This window comes from Astatotilapia calliptera, chromosome 13 (assembly GCF_964374335.1).
Source record: "Astatotilapia calliptera chromosome 13, fAstCal68.1, whole genome shotgun sequence".
Lineage (NCBI taxonomy): Eukaryota > Metazoa > Chordata > Actinopteri > Cichliformes > Cichlidae > Astatotilapia > Astatotilapia calliptera.
Window position 1 is genome coordinate 33113997 of NC_137434.1, and position 18999 is coordinate 33132995.

At 42.5% G+C, this 18999-nt stretch overlaps 1 protein-coding gene across 1 annotated transcript; it reads left to right on the forward strand.

Annotated features, from left to right (window-relative positions):
- The first annotated feature begins 180 nt into the window (after nt 1–180).
- Nucleotides 181–15691, forward strand: exo1 (exonuclease 1). The gene is made up of 14 exons (XM_026190867.2): nt 181–323; nt 1252–1442; nt 1632–1751; nt 5079–5202; nt 6644–6781; nt 6942–7154; nt 7638–7825; nt 7947–8049; nt 8130–8343; nt 8972–9158; nt 10854–11319; nt 11479–11568; nt 14411–14607; nt 15492–15691. Exons 2-14 carry the CDS (start codon nt 1282–1284, stop codon nt 15565–15567), a joined length of 2277 nt encoding a protein of 758 aa, XP_026046652.2. The 5' UTR covers nt 181–323; nt 1252–1281; the 3' UTR covers nt 15568–15691.
- The last annotated feature ends 3308 nt before the right edge of the window (nt 15692–18999 follow it).

An 18999-nucleotide genomic window follows, 5' to 3' on the forward strand; every position in this document is an offset into this window, starting at 1 on the left:
CAGTGTAACGGGACAGAAACATGGAGCCAATGGCATGTCGTCGAATCTCTGGTGGTGTTCCCACAGCCGCGACTAATGTGGAAGATTTGAGTTGCACCCACATCAACGAGATACGGGTCGTTACAGCAGCCCTATGGACACGACGTAGCGTCACGCCGGTGATGTTTTGAAGCACACTCCCTTTTCTATTACGTTCCCTGCCTCTTAGTGACTAGCCAATAGCAACATCTCCTACTGAAATACTTCTTTTGGCGCTAAAACCAAACTCCCTCTAGTTTTCTGTCGTCGAGGGCTCTGTTGGTGTCGCTAATTTCGAGAAAAAGGTAAGTTTAACTTTTAACCTTTAGTCGAATTACGTTAAACTGCTTTTGCGTGTTCTCGTCTGAGGAGAAATGTACACTGACATCAGTTGTAGAGCCAAGAAACTGACCAGCTACCTTTTAAACGACATACGATAACAAGGCGTTTCCAGTGTGATTTTCATCTGTTGAGCGCATTCAAAGCAGAAACGTCTGCGCTGACTTATCGTTGTTATTGTTACGGAGCGGGAATCGAGCAGCTCACGTGCAAATTATCAGACAAACATGAATAATTCACACGTGCTCATGAATGAACTGATAGGTAAATATAGGAATGTGTTAACGCCGCTGAACGCTGTTTACCACTGCATACGTTTATATTTACACGATACAAGTGTGACAACTTTATAGCTAAAGCTAGTTTAAAAAAATAAAACAACGTGTGGCATTTAGATCTAAATCCGGTTTACTGTGCATGTGGCTTTAACATTAGCAAAAGGAAAGTAAATCTGAAGCCTTCAAACAATTCTTAAGTGAAATAGAAGGTAGCAAAATATTAGTCACTGTAGGTTTGGAGGATATTTTTGGTTGCATTGATATATCTGCTGAGTATGGGTAGAATCCAGTGGGCCTGTTGACTGACACTGACAGATGGCTGATTTTGTTTTATTTTTTATTTTTTAATCTGTAGTGTCCCGTCAGTCTTACACTGTCAAAATGTCATGGAAAAATGGAGCGCTGTAAAGAAAGCAAACAGAATTATCAACAAGCAAATCCGTATCGGCCCAGGATTTTGGAATTGATGCATCAGAAGAAACCTCCATTTGTGACATAGTGCTGTTAAACCTGTATTTAGTCCACAAAGTCCATTTTAGTTGAAGGTGTCCACGCTAGATGCACCCTCTCTGAAGGTGTTCTTTATCCCTTACTGATGATGATTTCTCATGTTCAGAATCGGCGTGACACCGATCACTGGCTCAAAATGGGAATCTCTGGACTGCTGCAGTTCATCAAAGATGCAGCAGAGCCCGTCAATGTGAAAAAATACAAAGGCCAGACGGTAGCTGTGGACACCTACTGTTGGCTGCATAAAGGAGCTTTCTCGTGTGCTGAGAAACTTGCTAAAGGAGAACCGACTGACCAGTAAGCAGTTGTGTTATTTTCAATCAATTAAAACGACCCTGTTGTTGTAGGGTCTTTATCTGTTGTTATGATTTGGCACAATGCAAATAAAACCAAAGTGAACTAAAGGTGTTCTGAATGAGGCTGTTTTCTGATTAGGAATGGCCTAAAGTCTAGAACTGACAGTGGTGTTGAATTTGCCCCATCCAGGTATGTGTGGTACTGCATGAAATTTGTGGACATGCTCTTGACCTTCAGTGTTAAGCCCATACTGGTGTTTGATGGACGCAATCTGCCTTCAAAACAGGAGGTGGAAAAGGCTCGCAGAGAGTGAGTATTTACTTTTGTTTGCTTCTCGCTGTAAACATATACATTTGAACAAGTTTAACCTAAAGTGAGAACAATCACAGCTCTTGGGATCCTGATAGTTTCTGAGGAATTTGCGATGCATCCAGATAGAAAGAAACCAATACAGTACACTTCTGAGTGACTTATGTATGTATATATATGTATATATTGTACTATTCTTAGTTAGTGTATTGTCTGTCTTGTCTTAATGTTGGTTTAAAATGGAGCACTGTAACAAAAAATAATTTCCCCCAGGGATCAATAAAGTATTCTGATTCTGATTCATTACAAAGGCTGGGCTTTTAAAGGAGAAAGAACACATAGGAGCAGTCTTACTGAGAGCAACACAAAATGATGTTTTCATGTTTAAGACACTCGAAAGAGCGTCAGTTTTGTGACTGCATGAGATATTTTTGCGTCTGATCTTAAGTCATATGTAGGAGTTTCTCTTACGGAAGGATGTGTTCAAAATTTATCATGCAAACCTGATTTTTGGGTTGTAGTTAGGGCTGCCACAAACGATTATTTTGATAGTCGACTAGTCACCGATTATTTATGCTATTAGTCGACTAATCAGATCATCATCCACTGGACGTAAAACTACAGCTTATTGCACCAGCAGCATCTGCTCTTATATAACTATCATTAGCTTACAGCTTTAAGCTTTTAAGGTGCTAACTAAAAATAAAGACAAGATGATAGTTTATTCAATTTTAATGAAATTTGCAGATTGTTTCGGTGAAGTTTAATAAACTCCTTGCTATCTAAAATATAACAGGACACCGGAGTAAACTCTGGAGCATCTCACACTTCTGATAATCAGCTGTCTGCTTGACGTTTATTCAGCTGTGTAAAAACTATAACTTTAATGTCAGACAAACCGATTTACTCAGGAACAAATAAAATACTAAAAAAAAAAAAGCCAAACAATAACATTTTTAAGTTATCTAAGTGACTCATATATATTTAACCTGAGTAGCGAAAGACAGCGGTGGGTTTGAAAACAATTTGCCGGGAGTCCGGTGTTCTCACCGCGCTAGTGACCTAGCCCCCGGCTAGCTATCGAGCTAGTGGGTAACAGACGTCTCCGAAAACGTCGGAGCGCTTTTGAAAATATGTGGTGTCCTGATAAACTGAGCAGATATTTGAGGTTTACACAGCTACATTCTCGGCTGAAAATATGTTAAACGTTTATTTTGTGACCCAGAAAGAATAATAAGAGTAATATTAAAACTAACTAACTGCCGCCATTGTTGGAAACTGTGCTGGGCTGCGCTATGAATTCTGGGACACAGCTGCTTCTTCTTCTTCTTCTTCTTCGGGGTTTAACGGCAGCTGGCATCCTTGTACATGCAGTGCTGCCATCTTCTGTTTCAGTCCGTTATTACACTCTTAAATCCTGCTACTTATTCCTGCGTCTTTCAGGATCTTACAAAGCTTCAAACGACGCGTCGACTATTAAATCAGTCGTGGACGATTTTGATAGTCGACAAATCGTGGCAGCCCTAGTTGTAGTGTGGTATTTATAGCAAATTGCACTAAAAAAGCATGCCTGATGCGTTTGTGATAATTGCTTCTAGGAATGATTATTTAGAAAGGAGTACTGCGTGACTGACAGTTTGAGTGAGTGGCTCAAAGCTGTGGGCACAACACCGTGGTTCTTTCCTAAAACTCGGCCTTTAGTCGTCATGTTGGCTAACTTTTTGCCACGGTTGCACTGGTGCGCCTGGTTTTTTTTATTTTTTTATTTATTTTTTTTGTGTGGTTTATTTTTTCTTTGGGTTTATACAAAATTTTCAACTGCGTTGCTTAACACCGCAGTTTTACTTGTGCTGGAAGTGCTTCACTGAGTTGAAATGTAAACTTAAACATCTCAAGATATATGAAATAAAAATTAAATCTAAATTGGAAGGACCTCAAAGTGTCCCACAGTTTTCAAACATCTCAGTACCTGAGCAGCTCGATATCTATGGACTCTCCTCCATTGCAGTCACGTGCCCCTCAGATGGCCAACTCCTGTAATTTTGCCCCCTTTTTTCTTCTTCTTCTTTCTTTTTTCCCAGTGTGTCAGCAATGACACCATAAACATGGCGCACGCGACATCATTACTGTACGTGGGTTTACGTTCAAGCCATTTTTCTTGTGAAGAATTATTTCAGACTTGAAGTTGGTGAACAGAACATCTTCTTTGGAAACATCGTAGGTAATGTTAACCGTAATCATCATGTCGGCCTCCTGACGGCCTGTTTGCTGCTGAAAGGCCGTGGGGAGCGGGGACACTGGGCAGTGCATTTATTGCAGCATATGTGTTTTCTGGATACACTGTGCTTTTTCAGCGTTTCAATTGGAAACTTATTAGCACCAGTCACAAATGCAGTATTGTCAGCCATGGTCTCTCCACACTCACCACAGGAAATGCAGTGCATCATGTTGTCAGCTTTACTGTATCTTAGCCGGGGAAAGTGGACAAGCCGCTCTCTTCCAAATGTATACACTACCCCCTTTTACTCTCAGTGGGCGCAGTCCATCATATGTGGCTCATTATCTGATGCAGTCTCTGGACCAGTGTTGGACATAAGCTGAGAGGTCGATGGCTCCGTGTCATGAATTTCAGACGGATCAGGCCTTAATGAAAAGGTTATCGAGTGTTCTTTTCATCTTTTCTCCTTCCCCACAGCTACATCCGCCTCTGGGCCTAGGCTGCTCACCTCTCTCTATCCGCCTGCACTTTCAAACGTACTCCACCCTTGACTGTTTGTGATTGGTTTCGATCAGGGGTCCCCAATCCCAGTCCACGAGGGCCGGTGTCCCTGCAGGTTTTAGATGTGTCCTTGATCCATCACAGCTGATTTAAATGGCTAAATTACCTCCTCAACATGTCCTGAAGTTCTCCAGACGCCTGGTAATGAACTAATCATGTGATTCAGGTGTGTTGACCCAGGGTGAGATCTAAAACCTGCAGGGACACCGGCCCTCGTGGACTGGGATTGGGGACCCCTGGTTTAGATCATGATATGGGAATAATGTGTTTGTTGACCACACGGAGACTTTCAGAGTTTCTGTGAAGGTTCCCGAGCAATGAGCACACATCCCCATCACAAACAAATACTTTAACTTCATGAAGCAAAAGATGTCCAAAACCACATCCTTGACGAGGGAGCTGAGCTGTGCCTGTGACTGTCCTAATTTTTTCTTTCCTGCTAACAGTGACACCACAGCATCGTATCGTATGGTTTCAAATCATGACTGTCACTTCCTTCCACCTCACGTTGTATGCCCTCAGTTTGATTTCACTTCTGTACTTTTCAGACGCAGAGAAACCAACCTACAAAAAGGGAGACAGCTGCTACGTGAGGGCAAACTGTCCGAGGCCAGAGAGTGTTTTAACCGCTGTGTTAACATCACCCCGGCTATGGCTCATAACCTGATTAAGGTGGGGTTCTTCTTCTTATTCGATCGACCTATGAGCGCTCACACGCGACGTATGAAGTGCTTCTGGTAATCACTGTCACCTATCGTGTTAACTTGTTCTGTGACAGCGGGGGTGTTTGATGCATGCTTTTAATCTTAAACCCACATTCACACAAATGCATTTTCACTTGACGCCGTCTTTGTCTGGATTAGCATTTGAGCCCATGCTCTCTGCATTTTAAGCTTCTTTCCTCTTTCTTTCTTGTGCCTCTTATCTATTTCTGGTGTTTCTACTTACTAGGGCTGTGCGATATGACCAAGATTTTAAATCTTGATATAAGATATTTATCGTCCTGACAACAATATCATTATAACAAATATATATCGCAACAAATTCACATTTTCTGTGAAATTCTGTGAATCTCGGGGAACTTGGCTTGTGTGAAGTGTTTTCAGCTGGGCGTCGTGTAGCTCTTTTTGCTTCTCATCTGTAAACTCTCGCCGTCCTCCGTCACGTGATACTTGCGTAGGTGGTAGAAGAGGTTGTTGTGCTTGAGTCTGCGGTGGGGACCAGTTTGTGCCTTAATCTGCATAGTGCAGTTTTCTGGTCCGTGTCAGACTTCTCATAACCAAACCACGTCCATGAGGTAGCCCCTCGTTTAGGAATAAGGTCCTCGATGTGTTTTGACTGGTCCTTCTATTTGTTATCACTTCAGTTTATTTTGAAAAACCTCAACAGGATCTTCAGCTTTATTGTGAAAGGTTTATGTGGGGGGGAAAAAAACAAGCAGACGGCGAAGCCCCAGGCTGGGGTTACTGTCGTTGTTGCTAACGACAAAGCTAAAATCTTGTCTGTCCGCAGTGCGGTTATTTTAACTATAAGAGAACGACAGAACTTTAAGAAATGAATATAACCATGAAAACATGAAAACACCATGAAACAAACGATAGATGTTTTCATGTCATCATCCGATATATCGTTATATCAAACAACCCTACTACTTATTTTTTACCTGATATAGTTACATTGTTACTTTGCGTTATTTTGATATCATATTTGCTCTATCCTGCTGTATCCTACAATTCTTATTGTATCTTGTTGTATGCCTTTATTCCTGTGTTTCTCTTGCTGCACTGAGCATGTGCATGACAAAAGAATTTCCCTCGGGATAAATAAAGTTCTTATCTTATGTACTGCACGTGCTTCTGTAAATGGGAAATGAATGGTTTGTTGCTTAATTAGCAATAAAATCTATACTTTCTGTGGAGAAAGTTAGGTATCACAAAGTGACCGAGTCATCCTCTCACAAAAAGTCTCCATCTTTGCTTGTTTATGCATAAACACTCCAAAAAAACCTTAGTGGTCTAAAACTGTTTGCATGTGCAGAAAATACTAAAATGCGTTTACAAAAATTGTCATGTAAAGGTGAAGAAAGGCTTGTTTTGGTGTGTTCTTGGACCAGGCTGCAAGGGCGAGAGGCGTGGACTGTGTTGTGGCTCCGTATGAAGCTGATGCTCAGCTGGCTTACCTCAGTAAATCTGGTTTGGCCCAGGCGGTCATCACAGAGGACTCTGACTTGCTGGCATTTGGGTGCAAAAAGGTATCTAAACTCAGGAGGTGCATTTCCAGCTGCATGCATGCAACACCATATGTCAGTGAAGAATGAATTTATTTTAAACCTAGTGTAATCTCTAATTAGCAGGAGCAAACAGCACTGTGTTAAAGATGAATCTGTCTCTTTTTTTTCTTTTCATTCACAGGTTATTCTAAAGATGGACAAGCAGGGCAATGGCCTGGAGATAGACCAAAGCAACCTCGGCCGCTGCCGATCCTTGGGGAATGTTTTCACTGAGGAAAAGTTCCGCTACATGTGCATCCTCTCTGGCTGTGACTATCTTGCCTCTCTGCATGGCATCGGTCTGGGCAAAGCCTGCAAGCTGCTGCAGCTTGCCAAAGACCCTGATATACTGAGGGTAGGACAGGCCAAAACCACGAAGTCATCAATTTAGATATTTTATTGATCATGGTGTCTGCTTGGTCATTTGCAGTATATACAATAATCCTACTTATAAGAAAATCACGTGTTAAATGTCGGCTGTCTTTTCTTGTCCTTCACAGCTAAGTAGCTGTGGCACATGGCTGCCGGAGAGCAGAGCTTTCTTCCTGTTAGAAGGACGTCTTTGCTTCCTGCTAAGTGCTTGCCTCTTTAAGGAGGTTGTGTGATTGCCGGGGTTTCATTTTTCGTCTTTAGCTTATACTATAAAGTGCCTCGAGGCAATTGTTCTGACTCTTGCGAGTTAGAAATAAAATATATAAACAAAATTGAATTGAAAATGAAATGAACCCTGTCCACCCCACCCCTAAGATGCCGTAGTTGTTATTCTATACACGCTCTTAATTAGTGACAATGACAGTTATTTTGATCACGTCTGATCGACTGCTCATCTTCCTGTCAGGTAATCAGAAAGATGGGCCAGTACCTGAAGATGAGTCTCGTCGTTCCCGAGCAGTACATCGAGGGATTTGTCAGAGCCAATAACACCTTTCTCTATCAGCTGGTTTTTGATCCCGTCAGGAGGAAGGTCGTGCCCCTCAACCCATACCCAGAGCACATTGACCCAGCCACGCTGAGCTATGCTGGACTGTATCCTCGTGTCCTGTAGCACATCTGCTCTTATCTCCACTCGTGTTTGATTTAGCGAGGTGACTTGAGTAAGTTGCCTGCCTTGGCCTGTCCAGTATTTTGTCCTTGATGTTAAATTCAGTCATTTAGGGGATGATAAGGGCTTGCAAATGGCCTTGGGAAACCTTGACATCAACAGCATGGAGAGGATCGATGACTTCAGCCCAGACAAACCTATTCCACAGGTACTGGATCATGGTCAGTCAAAGGTGTTAAAATAAAGTGTTATTTTTAATATAGAACAACTTTCCAAACCTCATTTCAGCAATGCAAAAGCCGCAGTCACAGCTGGAACTACTCACCGGCCTCCACAGGGCCGAGTATATGGAGCAGAGGTTTTACGCCAGCCACCGCGGCACCTGCCCGGCCCCCAACCTCTCCAGACAGGCCTCCCTCCACCAGGGGGAAGAAGAGAGTCATCAACCTGGATGGCCTGAGGATACCCTGCAGAGAGCTGCAGGTGAAGAGGCCCGGAGAGGGTGAGATCGTCCTGCTGTGCTTATGTTGTGTAGTGGAATGTAACGAAGTACAAATCTGTTCTGTATCTACGTTTCATGCCTCTGTTTATTTACCGTGTTTCAGTATGTGAAGCATAGCTGAAACAATTAGCACGAAGATATTTTCATGTAGAAATACTAAACATTACACTATTGAGCTACATTAAACCGTGCAGCTTTGCTGATATCCATGTTAATGTTGTACATTTATTTTGCAGGTAATTCATTTGTTTGACAGTTTTGTTGACACGAAGCCTGAAGTTGGTTTAGTTTGGCAGATTTCAACATCCACTAGGAAACTAGTACACAGACCTAGATAAAATATTATCCGCCCTTTCTAGATAGAGGTAGAATTAACAATGGCTTTCAGAGAGGTGGGAAGCTAGATGTACGGCTTAACAAGAAAAATGCAAATCAGGAAAATTAGCAGCCGGTGCATGTTGAACTCAGAGTAGTTGTGACTTCTTGAAATTTAGATTCAGAGAAGGACAAAAACATACAAAAGAGGAAATTAAACAATGGGTCATCATTTAATGGTTGCAGCTTCACAAGATTTTATTTGTTTTTTTTGTTTTTTTTTTATTTTATTTTGTTATCTGTACTCTCGTAGACTCAAGTATATCGGACCAGGATGTGCTGCAGGAGTACTCTTCATCCAGCCCAAAGCGCTCCAGGTCAGACCAGCCAGCAGACAAGCCCACAGTCACAAGCCTGCCCCGGTCACGCAACATATTTGCCACTGTCCTGCAGAGGAGGAACCAGGAAGCTGAGGAGGATGGTCAGGTCACACGCAGCAGGTAACACTAGCCCGATTCTGACACTAACTGAAAGGACTCGATGCACAGACTGAACAATGTTTATTTGCAGTGTTGTCCAACATTTTTAGTAGAGGTGGGAATCACCAAACATCCCACGATACGATATTATCACAATACTTAACGCACGATACGATATTATCACAATACATAACGCACGATACGATATTATTGCAATTTTTAAAAATATTTTGCGATATTCAGATTCTGTACATAAAGGTAAACTTTATCAATATTCATTTTATCTAATATCAAAGTCTCGCACTCAGTCTTTCTCTCATTTCAGTTTTATTGTTGACAAACTGAACGGTTTGTATTACAGTCTAGTCCAACTTAACTGAAACCATCTGGTACAATTACAGCTATTCTGAACTATGCAATATGAAAACTATGCAGCCCCTGCAGCAACTGAAGAATTTGAAAGTAAATTAAAACAAAATATAATTTTGCATTAAATAAAAGTTTTAAACTTAATTAAAATAAAACATGTCTTAAATTAAAATCAGTAAACTGTCTTGTTTATTGCTGCCATAAAAAACAGTTAAACACATTTGGACAGCGTCAGGATTCTTGCTCAGAAAAAGGATCAACATGCTCTGAAGTCAGAGCAAAACCTTTTTTGTAACAAATCGATTTCTGCCGTCCCTGCATCGATACATTATTAGAAAACAAAATATCACGATGCTACACAGTATCGATTTTTTCCCCCCACCCCTAATTCTTAGTACACGTAGTTTTCCAGCTGCTTCCTGCTGCCCAGCACACACCACACAGCTCTTTGGTCAGGTCATGGAGGCATTAAGACACTGATGCTTGGTCCTGGCAGGGGCCTCCTGAAGTCCAGCTAGAAATGCTATATATACACACACACGTGTGTATTGATTGCAATGTATATTCTGTTGTATTAAGAGTTGGTCTTGACTCTTTGACACAACACCAGGGCAGCACTGCTGATAACACTTGTGCCTCTGCAGATCTTCATCCTAACAGGTTATGAAGTCATAACCAAATGTGATAATGCTATGTCAGCAGTGTGTTTCTTTTCAGTTACAAAATAGGATATTATTAGACTTTTGCACAAGTGAGATGTAGGCTGTGAGTTTAATCACACAGGCCAGTAGAGGGACTCGGCTGACATGGATTTTAGTTGTAGATAAATGAAGGTAGAAGCACAACATTGGACCCTTATTGAACACAGATGTGTGGAAAATAATTCCTCTCTTTGTCAGTGACAGAATCGGTAAGGTAGAGACTTGGTTCATATCAGGGTAGGCTGAAAGTTCTGTGAGATACTAAAATTCATCAGAACATGTTATTATTCAAGACAGCAAAAAGGAAGTAGGATAATAATATGATGCTGCAGCTCTTGCTTCTGATTAATGCCTCAAATTAGTGGAAAGAAAATCTATTCTGAAGCTCAGAAATAATCTATGAACTGAATAAAATATGTGCTTGACACATTCAGTGTGATGAAGGTGATACTTAATAATGTTTGAGTCATTTTGGTCCTTTTGAAATTTGAGACAAATGAAATTGGCACCCTGTCCTAAAGCTTTTAAATATTGCTTTAAACCAAGCACTGTAACTCAACCAAAAAATGCTCCAATAATATTTGTTCACCATCCGCCTCACTTTTAATGTGCAGTTATTTAAACCTGACCGTCTTCCCACGTGTAGATTCTTCAGCAGTTCCACAGCCACTCAGAAGTCCTCACCCAGCATTCAGAACTGTGACGCTGAGAGTTCAGATGGCCCGTCTCTGGAAACCACCAAGCCATCTCCATCACCCAGTACCACCAGTTCAGCCAGTCGTGGCCTCAGCCTATTTCGCTGGTCAGACGGCCCGTCAACTGAACAATCTAGCACGCCATTGTCCACCTCAAGCTTGTCTGCGCTGCAGCAGTTCCAGTATAAAAAGGAAAGCTGTTCATCTCCACCAAAGGTCACCAGACCCTCTGGAGATTCGGTTCTACCAGAGCCCTTCTCCCAGGACAGAAAATCAGAGAAGGATGAGCTCTCAGACTCCCCTCCCTCCCAGGACAGCGCTTATTTCTCCCAGTCACAGCCCTACCTCACTTCCTACCATAAAGAGGAAGCCCCCACCTACAGCTTCTCCTCCTCCTACCAGGAGGATGCTGCTTTGGTAAGTTGGTGTAAATCTCCCCGTTTTACAAATGCTGTTTGTCCCTTGTGGTTGGGTCAGCGTCATCACAGTTTCATTTCTGTTGAGTAGTTGCATAGAAAGGTTTTTTCTGGTTTCACAACTTTGTTTTTCTGTGTCTGACTTTGTCTGCTTCCTTAGGAAAGTAATTCAAGCAAAGATTCAGAGATAGAGCACAGTCCCACACACTCAGCAGAAGCAGAGGTGAAACCTGGCATGCCGAGAACTAAGGTGAGTTTGAACCAGAATCCAGCGTTGTGCAGGCTTTGTGTTTAATCACAGCTGAATGCACTCTTAGTTTGTTCAACACCGTCCAACACAGGGTTTTTCTTATGTGTCGATTGGCACGTTTGTTATAAACTGGGCGATAAAATGTTTAAATTGTTGTTTGTTGGTGACAACAAAGTGTTGATTGAAGTCGGTGAATGTTTTCACAGATGGCACAAAAGGCCAATAACAATGAGAGTCAGCCATACACACCAGTACATTAGGAGTGTGTGAGATACAAGAGAAGATGAAACAAATGTCTTACGAAATAAGACAGCCCAAAGCTAACTGCTGAGAAGACTGTTAAACACACACGTCTGAAGGATTTGTGGAGAGGTTTTGGCTATTTAAAGTCAAACACAGAGTACTACACTAAACTGCCTCATGTTTCCACAAAGGAAGTTACCACCACAAATCTGTATAATCTGAAACTGTGCCATTCTTGCACAGTTGACGGTTCATCTGCACAATGCAATGTGCGTGCTTTGCATTGTCCCATACAGCTTGTCCCGTAGCAATAAGACACAGTTATACCAAAGATGCAACAGCCCAAAGGTCACAGACAAATCCATTTTTTCTGACAATCTTGTGAATGCAACAACTCGACAAGAACCTAATGTCGGACTTTCATACCAAAGGTGCATCTGCGAAAAATCTCGATCGAGTTTGAATCCCACTGACCGTGACCTCAGGTCAAAATCAGAGGTTTTCTGAAAACGTGACTGCATTGAGACCGGGGTGACGTAGGATTTTGAAATTCGTACCATACTTACATCTACTAGGAGGGTGAGGGGCAGCACGGTTTCATTTTTTGTTCATCTGTTTGTGGGATTCCCCGAGAATTCAAATGAATCCATGCAACTAGAGCAGGGCAATATGACCAAAAATATTTATCACCATATACATTTGAAAATTTGCGATAACGATATAACTGAGGATATAATCGACACGAGACAAAATAGTTTACAACTCCTCAACTTTATTAGTGCAAAAAACATCAATGCATTTCCACTGAAACAAGCAGCTGTTGTTTATGTGCATTAAAGTTATATAAACATGTAACAGTGCAAACTCCTCGCTGACAGTTTAACCAAAAGGCGTTTCCAGTGGAAACTGGCCGACACATCCTCAGCATAACCATGTATAATATCCACAACACTTAAAAAGAGGTCATACACACACAGTACGGTAACATTACGTTGAAGCGCAGTACGTATCACTCCGCGAGGCTCCGCCTACGATGCCATAACGCTCCGACAATCCATCAAGCGGTGCGGCTTCGTAGCTCAGCAAAGTCGTACTGAAACATTTGACAGATTTTCGAGCGCCGTGTACATAAAATCGTCTCGAGGTCAGTAAACACAACCAGAGTTCATACATAAGGCACACGGGATTATAAGGGGCTCTGTCGACTGTCAGAAAAATCAAAGGATTGATTTTAAGTGCGCCGTATTTTCCAAACAACACGGTAATAACGACGGCCCGCTAGCATGCGCTACCAAAAATAGTGCTTTGTTGTGTATCTGACGGACGAAAGCTAAACCAGTTCCACACCAGTGAAGCTGCAGCATTTTTACAAACCAGTTCAGGTTCATGGTTTCACTCAACGATCCGCTTTCACTCTTCTCATTCTCCGCCATGCTTTTTCTGCCATGTGCGTATGTAAACAAAGGCGGTATTACCATAAAAGGTGTGATATGGCCCAGCCCTACATGCAACAACAAAAAAGTGATAAGGTATCGATTTTTCTTCTAGGTTTTATTTTGTATTAATACCTACATTATTTATTTGGACCGAGGAATTGGTCTTCCATTTGGTTTGCATTCTTCTGTAACACCTGGAGCTTTTGACTGGTCAGTTACAGAAGGGGAAATAAGTTGCATATCATTGAGTGACATAAGCGCTTGATTACAACCCAGCAGGAAGTCTGGCTCACACACATTGCATGATCTCAGCTTGTGGCATGTATATACAGCACAACTGTCCACAGAAACAATCTCACCATTAGTGGCCCTCAGTGTGGAAGGTCTTTCCTCACAGGCTGAAGATGATCATGAGAACGGTGATGGGCCAATCAAAACCTAGACTACAATGTTGTTAAGGAGCTTGTTAACCTGAAGGGAGCTGGGACCACAACACAGTTGTTGGCACACAGTGAATATCTAAACGATTCAGAGAAGGCTTGAAGGAAACTGCTGCCGTCAGATGAAACCATAATAGAGATTGACAGACCACGTGACTTTCAACAGTGGTTGATACAGTGGTGTACAGTAAATGTTTCTGGACTGCCTGCCGGTCTGACAGCTGCATCCATGCCCACACGCACAGTTTATAGATTTTATTCTACTCTTTACTATTTCTAAATCGTATTGATCCAAGACATTACCACGGTCTTTGCTCTTACATAATGAAAGAATGACTGTAAAAATGCTCAAAACTCTAACTGGGATTTCAGTGTGCATGAAAACCTGAACTGTGCAGAATAATCCTCTCCGCTCTGAGCTCGACATTGACTGATTCATTATGTCAGTCACCAGGTGTTGTCACCTGAAATGGCTCTGAACTATGTTGCAGTCCAATGACTGGTTTGCTCCAACGCTATTCTTGTTGTCATCAGTCTTTCATATTGTCTGTGAAAACATGGACAGCATGAATCTCACAGATGGGGAAACAAAGGCAGTGTTGCCATGACATGTGTAACTGCAGTTTCCTTACATATTAGGACGCCATGTTTTAAACCAAAAAGAAGCCCCTACCTCTTCACCTTTGTTTTCTGTCTCTTCATGCACATGGTCTCTCTTTCCAGGTTTCAGGTCTGCCAAAACCAAAGACCAGCAGCCAGAGTCAAACGGCAAGAGTGCAAACACTGGGTCCAGCGAGGGTCAGCGGACTGAGGAAAAGGTCTTTGAATCTGGGCAAGAAATTCCCCTCAGTGAATAATGAAAACAACCCTGGTGTCCAGGCCACCATCAGCAGCCTCTGGAGGAACTTCAGCTTTAAAAAGTAATTAGGAGAAATACTTCAGTGTCGAAGTCACAACAATCATAGTCCATCACCACGGCCATCAATGGTTCTGAGTTTAAGCATGTAAAACACAAGCTGGTAGTACTGACCTTCCAGAAAATCCACGTTAGCTTTAAAGATTCAATATATACAATTGTTATTTTATCTTTTGTACTGAGCGGTGCTTATTAACTCAAAGCCTGAAATCAGCACAGGAGCCATGATGTGAGATACACTTTAATTAGACCCACACGTGGGACAGCAGAAAGTGGACAGTGACAAGTTACAGCAGCAAAAATGAGGAAACGCAATGGAATAAGAGCAACATGCCATAAATAGAATAAAACAAATAAATCAAATAAAAAAATGTAAGTCAGGTAAAAGTGTGAACTGGAGTTGAACCACTGCTGCAGTGAGCCAGAAACAGCCAACAAGTGTGGTTAGTGTTACAAATGAAATCCAAACAGACCTTTTCTGGCCTTACTGACTACTCAAAGAAAACTGTAGGCTCCTTTTAACCAAACACTGCTTTCAGTACACTTCGAGCATGTTATCTACCTCCATTGTTACCAGGTTTATCTTGTTCTGTCAAATCAAAAGTTAATTAACGAACAGTTTGTCAGAAATGATTCAGTCGCTTCAAAGCCATCCAAGGTTTTTAAGGTGTCGAGCAGCACCAGTAACTATTCCAGCTTTTCCTCCTGTTGTTACTCAGAGAATATTTCTGAGGTCACATTGTTCACATTGTTAAAAGATGCTGTCAAAAGGAAACTGGGAGCATTTGTAGCTCATAGCTTCTCAGCAACATAGACATGGTATGCCTGTGATGAGTACAGTATTATTTAATTGAAGAGCTGTAAACTCTTCTACTCTTGTGTTTTCAGAGAAGCCCAGAAGATGACTGGCTGTCAGAAAAAAGAGCCCATGTCTCCAGTTAAAGACAATGTGCTGGCCAGCTGAACGTCAGCACACGACTGCATGTTTCACTCGGTGCTGAATGCTCGGCGGAGCGAGGCTTTTAAACATACCGTGTATGTACCTGTATTTACTGTAGAGTTTTAAATAAAGAAAGCGTCTCCCTCTGTGTAGTCTGGAGTTTTCTGACATGCCTCCCCTTCTTTACTCTTACCTGCCTTCAGCACTACAAGCACGTCACATATTAAGGTGACATGCTTTTAAAAATTGTGGCAAGCGTAGTTTTGTAAGTGCTGAAATGCACAACACGCAAGCTGAGGAATGTGGCATTAAAACTGCTGGCTGCTCAGGTACACTCACACTGCACAGGTTAGCAGTGTAACATTAGCTGTGAATGGTCAAACTTTGTCTTAAGTGTGTCTTTTTGTATAGAGGAACCCTTGAACCATGTCTCTAGCTCAGGGGTGTCCAACTCCAGGCTTCGAGGGCCGCTGTCCTGCAGGTTTTAGACGTGTCCAGCTGATTTAAACGGCTAAATGACCTCCTCAACATGTCCTGAAGTTCTGCAGAGGCCTGCTAATGAACTATTCAGGTGTGCTGACCCAGGGTGAGATCTAAAACCTGCAGGGCACGGCCCTCGAGGCCTGGAGTTGTACGCCCCTGCCTAAGCCCATTGTTGGTGATTTTGCTGGTGGTTTTCATTTGTCTGTATGTGAGAGCAGTTTATGTATGATTTACTTTTTTTTTCCTTCCAGTACAATAAAAACATATATGCCACTTTGCATCAACTCTCGGGACTGAAAAATTAACTTGGCACTCCACTCAAAATGACTTCATTGTGTTTGTCCATCTTTTCACATTTGAGTTTAAATCCGTATATATGTAAGATGTAATCATGTCATCGTATCACACAGCACTTTGAAATGTTTAGTTTTATTGTAGAGATCCTTGGATTATGCTGTTGACAGCGTTTTGGCGTGTTCTTCCATTAACATAGACTGCACAGCGTGTAGCACTGACTCTTGCGGGTGCATACTGCATGATGTCTTTACTGCAGTAAAGCAACACTCCAGTACATGTGGCTTTTAAAACAGCCAGAAATGCATTTAGGTGATTTTTAATGTGCCTACTGAGGTTTTCTCTTCATTACAAATGTTATTAGTAACTAGGATTTTTTTTTTTTTTATATTATATGCAAACCCTTTAAATGGCCCCTATTTGAAGAGACATAATCATCTAAGGCGGAAAACAGTACCATTTGTTTAAAAACAAAAGTGGTGCGCTGACACTTGGAATGCTTTTAATGACGAGGACAAAGCTGCAGAGCAGGTTGACATTCTTCCTCATGAACTTTATCTCTAATCACAGCAATGATTACCACACACTACATGTTTGTCAAAGAAGATTCGATGGGCACATAGTGAATTTTATTACATTAGTCATTCCAACGGTGTTGCTGCAGGGCAGAATGCCTGAGCAGATCCAGATACCACACATGCTTCGGTGGCCTCTTAACCAGCCTGACTCATTATTGCAGAAGGCCCATTGTCCTCATTGCAGAGATTAAAGTTACAGCTTAATTCTGTTTCCTTTATTGTTTGCTTTGCACCTGCAGTTGATTGCTACAACTATAAAAGGTGAACATTTTTTCTTGGTATATTAGTTCAAGACATTATTGCACAGGTGTCCAACTCCAGGCCTCGAGGGCCGGTGTCCTGCAGGTTTTAGATGTGTCCTTGATCCAACACAGCTGATTTGAATGGCTAAATGACCTCCTCAACATGTCATGAAGTTCTCCAGAGTCCTGCTAATGAACTAATCATTTGAATCGGGTATCACTGATATCTAAAACTTGCAGGACACCGGCCCTCGAGGCCTGGAGTTGGACACCCCTGATGTATGCCAACCAGAAAACTGAGCTTTTGCTGTTGAAACAGGTTTATGTTCATTCAGTTACAAAAATTGAATTATCTGTTACAGAAAATCAAGTTAAACTATAGTTAAAAGGACTTCTTCTCTTCCAACCAAAAGAACACTGCTCTGTGAGACTTGAGTCTGACATGCCTGTGATAGCCCCAAGGCTGCAGTGCAGGGATGGGCAACTCCAGGCCTCAAGGGCCGGTGACCTGCAGGTTTTGGATCTCACCTAGAGCTGGGTGAAATGGCCTAAAATCCATATCGTGGTATAATTTGAAGCATGTGCGATAGCGATATATAGTGCAATATATTCTTTTCTTCTGTATAACATATTTTCCGCACTATAAGGCGCATTTAAAATCCTTTAATTTTCTCAAAAATCGACAGTGTGCCTTATGTATGAATTCTGGTTGTGCTTACTGACCTCGAACCGATTTTATGTGGTACACGGCGCTCAGAAATCTGTCCAAAAATGTTTTAGTACCACTTTGGTGAGCTATGAAGCCGCACCGCTTCATGGACTGTCGGAGCATTACGGCTACTGTAGTCAGGAGCCTCGCGGAGGAATCTGGGTCCAAAACTCTGTCACTTCAGGTCCCAAAGTCAAACGAACACTGAGAGTTAAAAACTGTCTAAATTCTTTCATCTTTAATAAAACGATCAGCGTTGCTGCTTTACCAGGTGTAACAATTAAGTTTAACATCCATGAAAACAGAATTTATTTAAAAAAAAAATTTCCGCCTGTCCCGTTTGGTTCTTTTGCCATCAGAATTATTGAGCCAAAAAGGGTGTAGTTTGTGGGTGTGATCACCCGTGTGTACACCTGTGAGCATGGACACGCTTGTTTTTAAAAGGTTCCTCCATGTAATGATCTGCTAGAGGGTGTGGGGGGGCCACAGCCCCGTCCTCCAGGGCATGAAGCAGGTTTGGAGGAGATCAAAACTCCAGACATCCAGAGGCCCCCAGAACACAAGAGACCAAGGAAGACCAACAGAGGGGCAGCCGCACCACTGTCCCAGAAAGAGCTGAGGAGAGCCCCAGATGAGGGCTCACTCAGCAGCCGCGGAGCAGAAGCCAGGGGGGGTTGCAGTGCCAGCTGTGCCAGAGTGACTGAGCCAAGGAGTGAGCCGGTGGGTACCTTCCCTGGACACAAAGACCCACCAACGCACCGATGTCTGAGGGCGTCTGCCACCGGCAGGGGAAGTGGTGGTAGGGGGAGATAGGCCCTCCAAGGTTTGGAGGGCCTGAGATGTCCCCAGAGAGGTGGCGCCTGACACCCAACCTGACATATAGACACAGACATACAGGCACACACAGACACAAACATCCATTCCCACCCTCATGCTCTCATATGCAAATACGTGGAGACAGACATAAAGAGACGCTGTACACACAATCCCACTCCCCAAGCGTACTCTACAAACCGGGTCTAGGTACCCTTGCCCCTGGAGGGGGAAACTGCACCCACACCCATGTGGTGTTACCCTTTTCCCTGCGGTGGGGAGAGGCAGACCGCCCCGACTCCGCAGGAGAGTCCCAGATATAAACCTAGTGGGAGTC